The sequence below is a fragment of the Microplitis mediator genome, chromosome 5 (assembly GCF_029852145.1).
Source record: "Microplitis mediator isolate UGA2020A chromosome 5, iyMicMedi2.1, whole genome shotgun sequence".
Classification (NCBI taxonomy): domain Eukaryota; kingdom Metazoa; phylum Arthropoda; class Insecta; order Hymenoptera; family Braconidae; genus Microplitis; species Microplitis mediator.
The window spans coordinates 9251461-9262324 of record NC_079973.1 but is presented as its reverse complement, the minus strand read 5'-3'; the positions used below and the strand labels follow the sequence as shown (position 1 = coordinate 9262324).

Here is a 10864-nt window from a genome sequence, read left to right as displayed (position 1 = left end):
TCGATTTAATAAGAAAGTTAATTAAATAATTTAATTAATCAAACGCACAAAACAGATTTTTTTTAAATTTATATGAATCATTACAATGTTATCTTGATATTTTTACAATCATATAAATCAGTTGAATAAAAAAATTCATCATTAATTTTACGAGTTATAAACAATGAATATTTAAAATTTCTTTAATCTTATTAAATAAAAATAATTCTTTTACAAGAATTTATTACTATAATCTGTATTGTAAACTAATTAAAATAATCATAAAGCCATAAAAAAATTATTTACAAAATATTATATTATTTAAAAACTGTATTACCAATAGAGTTGTATCTGTATTTTTGCATCTGCGCAGATTATTTGAACTGTGTTGCGCGCGCAATATTACTTTGCTATTGTTGGTTGTATGAAGAATAGGGGCTGTAGTATATATGTATATATGTGTGGGAGTGATTGTAATATATATTGTGTTGTGTGGGAGTTAAAAGAGAAATGGGTTCGTGAGTTTTCGGTAACACTCGATAATAATCGTAGCCTGTAAGTGTGTAAAGATGTGAGGGAATACAAGTAAAGTTAAAAGGGAGTAGAGCAGATGAAATATATATGACGTGAGAGTGTATTGAATGTAGTTGTGGATTGTCACTGGCCGGTCTGGTGGCCTCGCCTCACTACTCGTTACTATACGCAACTATACGCCTTGGTTTTGCCTTTTATCGCCGCCACTTTCAGTTTGAATCGACGAGCTGGTGCATGTGGTTCGTATGCTGCCGCGATTAAATATGTAGTGTTTACCGCGCGCTTACCCTTACCAACAAACTTAACAATTGTGCTTTGCATCTGGCACTCTCTTGTTTACATGTAAATTGTTAACTCCATTTCAAGTTGGTCAATGGTCAAGGACTTTCACCCCGACAGTGATTGCAAGCATAATTATTTCTATTTAATATTCATGCTATTAATTATTTTTTATTCGTGCATTTAAATTTATCAATAATAAATAATAATAATAATAATAATAATATGTTAAATGCTTATTATATTTATTTGAGTGATGATTTTATGTGTTGGTGTAAATTTACAATTGGATAATATACTTTGGAAAGTATAATATATCGGTGAATCGGAGCATCATGAAGCTGGAGTACCCTTCCAGAGTCGAGGGTTGGCTCAATGTCTGCGGTGAGTAAATCTCATTGTTTTATTATTTTAACACGACAGTAAATTGTATATTTAAATAATCGCTCAGATAAAACTATAAATAAAAGTATAGAAATGTCTATTGACATAAGTAAATTAACACGTGTAGTGAATGTGTTATGTATATATTGTTTTTTAAATCCTGGTGAATCACGTGTATGTACTTATTTAATAAAATTATAACGATACTACATATAGATATTAATAATAGGTTTTTACTCCGAATATGTCAAAAGTTAATTCAACTAGAAAGCTATAATTTCCTGTCAATATCTCGTAACATCCACCTGACTAATTCTAATTATACGACTGATAGTAAAAAATTACATAAAACATATAGTTATATATGTGCGTATAATTGCATTTGACGAAATATTGTTCAACAAAATGATATAAATACTTTTTATACGGCTGATAATTCAGTGAATTTTAAAAAACTACTCTCCCTTTCTGGTTGCTCGCCGATCAAAATCAATGATATGTCTGTCATATTGCTACCACGACTAGCAATAAAACATTGACTGAGTCAATCGCATTCCAAGGCATTTATTTTATATTGTATTATATGTACACATATCATTTAACGTATATCATCAACGAATATAAGCTTGTAATTCATGTCGCGAAAATAATTCGAGTGTAGTATACAGTATACAGAGAATCAACTCACGAGATGCTAAAATTTATGTACTTAAAATTTACTGAGTTTCGTGTTTGCACGTGACATGAGAACGGACGGGATAACGGCTCACGGCAATGCTTCTCGTAAAATACACACTACAATTTCTTCAACGAATAGAAGTTGTCGTAATCTTGAGCTAGATGATAATAGAATAATGAATAAATCATAATTTTTCAAATATAAACTCAAGTAAAAACCGTTAAAAGAGAGCTAAAATTATTGTATTATATAATATACATATATATGTATATACTACTCTTGACCTTTACCAAAATATTATTATCCTATTACGTTAAGCGGCTGCCTTTTAAATTAATTATCGTTTTTTTTATTGTTGTTACTAAGCCATAGTACGTTCGGAGTTCCATCGAGAGTTTTTGCCATCCTAAATACTCGAACTCGTTTCATAAGATATTTTTACACTCAAACTCTTCCTCACAACAAACGCCCCACTTAATCTTGTCTACTTTTATTCTGCATTCAAAATTTAAACACGTATATCTTTGTAACTACAACCTAACTCTTAAAAAGCCTTTGTATATCTCGAAATCTACAAAAGAAAAATTATTATGCTCGGTGAATATTAATTTAAAATCACAGAAACCCAAGTAAACTTTACTAGATTGTACAATCTGTGGAGGTAGTGATTAAAAATTAACGCTTTTGGGGTTTCGGGTAAAATTTGCTAAGAATTTATACAGTATAGTGAACACAAAGCGGAAAGTGTAGGTGAGTAGGTACAAGTAAAAGAGAAGGAACAAACGGTATAGCACGTGAATGGAATTTTGTAATAGGGGTTTACTCGTGCTGCTCGTGCTTTTTGTACCCCCGCCGTTATTTTTTATTCACGTCAAAGAAATACCGAAAATTCCTAAACTTAGTGTCCCTACAGTATTCTATTGAATTAATTTTTATTTAATTTGTTAAATAAAGTTCCTATGTATTTATGATTGCAATTGAACGTACATTATTTTTACATCTATTTTACAAGGCTTTGAGGACTTTTTTTTTTAAGCCGAAAACTAAAAGCTCCCATTTAAATATAAATTCAAGTATAGAAATTAAAATCCTCTATAAAACGAAACTCGCACGATTCGTGTCACGCACATTGCTCACACTTCCGGTTGTGAATGCGCATGCCCTTTGTCTACCTTCCGGTCATGATAGGCAAGTATAGAAAGACAATGTAAAGGTAGAAGTAAATGTGTACAGGTACAAAGCAGGTAGAAAAAAAACATTACGGTTACTCGTAGAATAACAGTTATGCCGACTTCAAGACTCAATTCCAAGCGTGGATACTCCCACGATTATGACCGTGAATTAAATCATTTCATAGTGAATGTATTTAAAAGAATAAAAAATAAAAAAATAATACATCTAACATAGTACTGTGAAACTATTTTGCAAGTTATTTTTTCAGTTCTTTCTCACTTATGACGTGATTTTAAAAAACAATAACTACGTTATGCTACGAGAAATTTTTTTAAGCCAGCATTTACAACTATTATATGTAAAATTCAAGGTCTTATAAGTTTTAACATTAGCTTGAATCTGGTGAAGGTCCATTGCGTGCCGTAAACGAAAATACTTCTTCGAAATTCAATGGTCAAGCTGTTGAAAAATGGATTTTTTCTTTAGATAAAACTAGATGCTTGTCACGTTTTTAAATTATTTGCGTCGCATTCTTTGTTAAAAAATCTCAAAGCCACCTTTCGTTGTTTTTAAAAAATTTTCTCATCCGGCAAGAAAATATCGTTAAATGATGTCACATCAGATAATTTCTGTTTTCATTGACATGTAGGGTAGATCGCTTCACTTAGCCGCCTAAAAAAGTAGTTCAGGCAGCCGAAGGACGACCTGTACCCTGTCAAAAATATGGTCGCTTAAATATTTAGCATAGCTAAGCATTACCAAAGCTCTATATTTTCCTTACTCATTAGTTTAAGGCACGATTATTGCCACCATCTGAATCGATTATATCATGTCTAAAACAACAGTCTTTGAGCGAAAAAATGTTGTTGATTTAGCCATCTGTCGATAATATCTAGCACTAGTATTTTTAAATTTAAACTCAGTTAATTATTATTTTTATTATTGTTTTTGATTTCGTTTGTTCAATTTAGTTTATAATTGAAAGCTTTTTACAAACTTGTCAGTACCTGTTTACGATACATTGATAAGCATTATTTAATGATACCATTATTGCACGATAAACGTTTTATAATGATATTGAACTTGTTGTCACCCGACAGCGTCATATTAAAATAGTACGCTTGAAGAAAAATGTTACGCTTTAATTTAAATTTACAGTCATAAAAAGTGATGATTTGATATTATGTTGAAAAAAATAGTCAGATTTATAAAAGATAAAAAAAAGATTGAAAGTAAATTGAAGGAAAGTAAGAATTAAAGAAAGGGTACGGGTGATGTTTTACTTACGTTGATGGTATACGAATAACCCGAGGGCGCTTTTGGAGTTCTGATCGGTCTTGGTCTGGATATGTAAGGTCTAAAAGAAGCGTCAGAGGCGTAGAAAACCGACCAAGCGCTAAGGCTCCAGTGTACGGGGAAGCTGCTGGAATATCGATTACTTTCACACTACTGCTATACGTACCCTAAACCATCCCCCGCGAAACTAGAGGAGTAAATGTGCTTTCGCGATTTATGGGATCAACTTATCTGACATTACTTTTGTATTAAACTAAAACTAAAAATTTATAAATACTTATGCTTTCAATGTTAACAAATAAGAAATAAAATTTAATAATTTCATATATTTGGATGCAATCTCCGGATTAAATTGTTAAATATTGTAATGTATATATACATACTTTTAATGACGCATGATGTATTATAGTATACGCGAGTATCTGTCGACTTTCGCAAAAGAGCATTTTGCGCAAGCCTTCGTCTTTATTTCTTATCGCCCGCGTGGAAACAGAGAAAGTTATTACGGAAGTAAATTATTACGCGCGCTTTTTATTATTATATTGCTATTCTTTATGTTTCTTACACTCTCTTCAATACCCTGAGAATATCCTTCTTATTCATTCACAACTTAGAGCCAGCTATACAATTATTATTACTTTTACAAATATATACAGAGCGTTAATATATACCATGTATTTATTAATATTTCGTTCTTAATACATATTTATTCTTGTAAATTTAAATTTTGCAATCCGAAAAATAATAAATGCCAAGAATGTGTGATGAGTATGAAGGCGGATTTAATGCAATAATCTAAAAATAATCAAGATCCACACCCACCTTTTTACCATCTGAGATACAAAATTTTACCTTGAACATTCCAGCTGGGTGCGACTATATTATGAATAATTGATATCATTCATTGATGAAAATGAGATAAAAAAAAATAAAAAAACTGTTTGTCGATATCAAGTTTTTTGTTATTTCTCATCGTATCGTGGAGTTTACAGGCGAGAGAACCCGGTCGATAGACAGTAGCGAGACAGTCCAGTCTAACTAAACCTTTCTCTTTCTCAACACTATATATTACATGTATATACAATATAAGCTCTCGCTGATTATTATTAAAATCTGCAACTACTCTAATCGCTTATTTGCCACAGATTGCGCTTAATTGACATATTTAATATCACCAACAATATTTTAATTATTTGTTTAATCCATACAATAAATATTGTATCCAAGATAAAATTAATAAAATATATTATTTACTATTCAAATTATAAATTATTGCTGATACTTATAAAATTTCATAACATATTAAGTTATTTTAACATGTACTATGAAGAATTAAAAGTATTGCGTAAGGTTTAAAATAAAATATTGGTTAAAAGTATTTTAAAAACAGTTTTTGAGCTCCCTATTTGACGTGAAACATTACTTCCTTTTACGTCAACAATAATTTTAGAATTTAGTTTTCATGTGCAGCGATAATCTCTAAGATTTGAACTAATATATGAGACTTTATTGTATAGGTAACTGTGGGAACGAAAACTCCAACTATAGAATGTCTTTCTTTAGGGCTTTAAATTACGCGTGTTACGCAATAACTCTACATCATGTACTAGTAACCTCTCTTGCACGCGATTCGGTCATCGATTGTGTGTCATGCTTTATTGTCTTAATCTTTTTTCTTTATTTTTATCCACGATTGATTTTAAAAATATATTATATTAATGTTGTGTTTCCTTTTTCAATAATACAATTAATTTAAATTATTTTTAAAATCAGACTATACACTGTAAAAAATCGGGAGTGAATGCAGAATGATTACGGATTTTATTTCAATCCGAATTCACTTCGTCGCTTGGAGTTTCGGAAGTGAAAAAAATCACGCCGCATATGGAGTAAATTGGGAGTTTGTTTTATCAGCGGAGTGATTTTGGAGTGGTCTGGATTTTATTTAAATCCGCATTCAATCCGAGGGGATTAAGTAAATAAACAGTCATCCGCTCTGCATTCACTCCACAGTTACTCCAAATTTACTCCGGATTTAATCCGCGTTCACTCTCCGCATATTTTTTACAGTGTACTATATGAAAAAGTTACTATCTGTATAGTAATTTTTGTGAATTGGATGAATAGCGTAATATTAAGTATTATACAAAAACTGAAAATTACTAAACGGTTTATAATTTTTCGAAAGCAGATCGATAATTAACAATTCGTAGAGATAACGTATACGAACATGTATTACAAGTTTAGGTGACTTTGATCAAAGGAGACGTCGGACCGTCAAACTGAGAAACCATGATAACAAAGGCCTCTTTTTAAGTTATTTTCGGCCTAAACAAAACAAAAATTAAATATTTTGTATGATTATAATTTGCAAGTAAACTTCTTTATATGAAAAAAAAATGTACCTGAAGATCGGAACATTTTTCGTGCAACAAAAGTGAAACGAATTCATGTAATTTGACTTAAAAGAAGTAAATGGGGTAGGCTGCAGTTTTCGGCTGACGTGCTATGCGAAACATTTCAGAAGACTAGATCCAGTAGATTTTTTACTTTTCATTTCATTTTTTTTTTTTCGTTTTGCGAAAAACGTTCCGATCTTCAGGTACATAAAAAAAAAGCAGACAAACTGAGGATTAGTTTCGCACGCGGAAGATCAGGATTCGAATCTCGGTCAAGTCAAGTGATTTTTAAATATAAAAATTGGCTTCAACATTAATACACATGCGGTAAATAATAAGAATAATAAAAAGTTGAAAATTATATACAAATTTAATTTTATTTAATTCCATTCTAATATACACTGAGAAAAAAAATACTTTTATCAAGAACATTTACTTGATACAAGAACTAATTTCTTGATAATTATCAAGAATATATCATTTTGTCTCAAGAATTCGTAGAATTGAAGGAAATAATTTTTATTTTATTCAAGTAAAGCTATTCTTTTGTTTACTCATAATATAATATAATATCAAATTCATATAACAACAAAAATAAATTTGATGTTCTTTTCTCAAGAAATTGATAATTAATAATAATAAAATAAATATTTTGAACGGATTTCTTGAACCAAGAAATTCTTGTTTGGAAAATAGTATTTTTTTTCTCAGTCTAGTATACAATTTACTATAAATATAAATAAAAATTAAATTCTCAAGATATTATAAAAATTCTACAATTTCAATTAAATAGCGTTTTAAGTTTACAAAATATGAATTTCGTAAATTTAACTCATATTCTTAAGTAAAGTTACCTATATTTTTTACTCTGTATATAAATCGACACAGAATCATCATTTCTATAAATACTATGATGAAAAGTTTTGTTAATTCTCAATTAAAAGTAACTAATATAGTCGATAAATTCGCCAGTCATCAAGTGTATTATAAATACTTTTTACTTTTTAAAAGAAAAAGAGAGAAAAAAAGAATGTAGAGATAAAAATCCTTTTCCTTATTATGTTACTTTAACGGTATATTCTTGTATCCTAAACGTAGATTACCATTTAGACAATGACTCGATGACTCACAGTGTTCGCAAATAAGCAAGAGACCTGACTTTTTTATACTGTACTGCAATGTGTTACATAGTTGATGAATCATGTACAAAGATGACGAGAATTATTATTGATAGTAAATTTCTCATGGTGCTTATAGCGTGACCGGATCTATGTATGAGAAATTTATTCAAGTTGTGAGAGGGAGGAAAAAAAGAAATAGCAAAACGTGACACCCTTGAGTTGCTAGATCGGATTTCGATACGCGTATCGACAACTGGGAATTTTTTTCTTTTTTCTATTATATTTAAAAAACAATATTTTTATCTGTAATGAAACACATACTTCTGATACATAATAATAATATACTTAAAAGTTTTAAGTTTCAACGAAGCTGCTGATGTTAATTGAGTACATTCAGGTAATGAATGTGAAAAAAAGTTATACTTAAAGTTAGTTGTCTATTAGAAAATTAGAAAGCGAGAAATCGTGACCAGTCAAGTTTACTTTTACTCAAAGATAAGGGAATCAATAAGATCAATCAAGATGCCAGAGTAGCTCATATTTGTAAAAAATAAAAAAAAAACAAATAAATATATTGTCTAATATTTATGTTTATGTCAAGTTTTTTAATCGGATATATGAGAGCAAGAAATATATATACGAGTGGGAACGAGTAGATAGTTTTAAGGATATAACTTTTACCCTAATGTATTTTATTTTCATCCCCTTGATATGGACCTAAAGGTATCTAGTATGAGCTTCAGACTGTACATTTCTGCTTGCTCCCTTCTTTTTTACTTCATCATCCCTCTGGCGATTGATCCGTCGATGCATCTCGTTGCCGCTTGCTGTGTATTTGTGATATACACCCTGCTTTGTTATATATATAGAGTAGAAAAAAGACGTAAAATAAAGTAGAGTAGTTGACGAGGGTATACTAGGTTGCGAGTAAAAAGGGGCTGGAAAATTTTTATGCCCGACGGACTGAACTCCATTCGTCTGCACCTGCATCGGTGCGCACCATGCGATCGACAACAGTGCGCCAACAATTTTGCTTTTATTCCGTTGCATATAAAATACTATACACATATTACATATATACATTGATGCACTGAGAGAAAAAACATTAAATGCAAGTAATTATTTTTCTTGTTTTCATAAATACTCAAAATAAGTCATTTTTTTATAAAATTAAATTGATATTAAGAAAATTATTGCTCCACTTTATTAATAAATTTCTAAAAGCATCAATAGCTTCAGGCAACCAAACATTTCTTCGATTTAATTGATACGTTCTCAAATTTATTACAATTAAGAGGGGTCTGAACCTTTTTTCTTTATCATACTCAAGTCAACAAACGGAACAATTCTTGTTGCACTTGCGCAGTAAATGGAAACTTTGCCCACGTTTTTCTCTTAAACAAATAAATATTTTTCAAAAATCAAAACGTAGACTGCTAGTTTATAGAGTAATGCATCAAAGCTTCGTTCTTAGTTTTGCGGTTAGAGGTTTAGTTTGAGAGAAAAGCTTGGATAAAAATTACTGTAGACCCTCCTTAGAAACTTTAATAAAACAATAGGCGATGCAGTGTTGGCTTCACGTAGACTGACAGTTTCTGGTTCAATTCCGCCTTCATCTTCTTCAATAAGTGGCGGTGGGGGTGCTAATGGACGCAATTCATATCCCCAATGTTGACGAAAAGCCCTGGCTCCGCCGTCTAAGCGTATTCGAGGCAATTCAACAAACATTGCATCGCCAATCTGAAATAATTAATTATCAATTCGTAATACATATACTACTAATATTCATTTCGGTTAATTGAATTCATATCATGCAGTTAATAGTTATATTATGCACTGAAAGAAAAATAAATTTAATACAAGTAATTATTTTTCTTGTTTCCATAAATACTGAAAATAAGTCATTTTTTTCTAAAATTAAATTGATAGTTCTTATTTTGAGAAAACTATTGCTTCACTTTAATAATAAATTTCTAGGAGCATCAATTTCTTAAGGCAACCAAATATTTTGACAATTTAGTTGATACCTTCTCAAATTTATTACAATTAAAAATTTCAATAAAGTAATTATTTGGCTAAATAAAAAAAAGGAATTGAAGAAAGATATAATTAAAAATTAGTGAAAAATTCTTGCACTATGAAAAAAATTTCTTATTATAACGAAATGAAATTTTTCATTGGTGCTAATAAAAATATTAAATATATTAATTTTTTCGAGAGCTACTTCTATAAACTACTAAATATTTGAATTGAATTACTTAGTTGTGTAAATTAATATTTAATATGCCATACATCGATGAATAACTTAAGAGTTTATTAAATACACGATTTCCAATAGGCCACCGCAGCTGGACGTCATAAGTTTCGCGTGATCGGTCTAGGTTCGAATCTTAGAGAGGGTAAAATTATTTATTTATAAAAAAAATGTTTCGTAAGGTACAAAACTAATCTGAACAAGATTAGATTAAATAACAAGCATGACTAGTAATATTTGTTTGAAAAAATCAAATGTTTATCTTAGTATCAAGCCAGTGAATAAAATGCTTGAATCAAGTTATTATTTTACTTGATTGATGAAAATAATTACTCGGCACTATTTAAGTAACTAAAGTACTTAAATCAATAATTTCTTCTTGAAGATATACATTTTTTTCTCTCAGCGTATTATATATATGTATATTTAAATGACGGTGAAATGAAAAACTTTATAATAGAAGAAAAAAACGTTGAAAAGTAGAATAGTAGAACCTGTAGGTGTTACCATACGAAGGTATATATCGTTGTCGATAAAATTTTTTCGACCGGCATAGAAGAGATGATTGAACGATTCTTAACGCAAAATAATGATGATCATAATGATGGGAAAAAAAGAGTAAAGAGAAAAGATGGTACATAACGGAACAGAAGGTTCTAGTTGACTTGGTAAAGTAATGAGAGTCCAGTCGACCTTGTCCAGCATCAAGCAATCTTGGAATAGTAGAACATGGTCATCCACAATGCTCATCTCAATAAAAATAAAA

General features: G+C 30.1%; 1 protein-coding gene and 1 non-coding gene across 3 annotated transcripts in view; one reads left to right on the top strand and one right to left on the bottom strand.

Moving 5' to 3' along the window:
* Nucleotides 1-645: 645 nt before the first annotated feature.
* Nucleotides 646-10864, top strand: part of LOC130667379 (disabled homolog 2-interacting protein) — a 76816-nt gene continuing 66597 nt past the window's right edge. For both annotated transcript variants that reach the window (XM_057468898.1, XM_057468897.1), the window contains exon 1: nt 646-1176. In XM_057468898.1, the coding sequence (XP_057324881.1) occupies nt 1128-1176 (49 nt within the window). In that variant the 5' untranslated portion in view covers nt 646-1127. The remainder of the gene's footprint in view (nt 1177-10864) is intronic.
* Nucleotides 3676-3826, bottom strand: LOC130669207 (U12 minor spliceosomal RNA). The gene has a single exon (XR_008990140.1). It is a non-coding gene; the product is annotated as a U12 minor spliceosomal RNA (small nuclear RNA).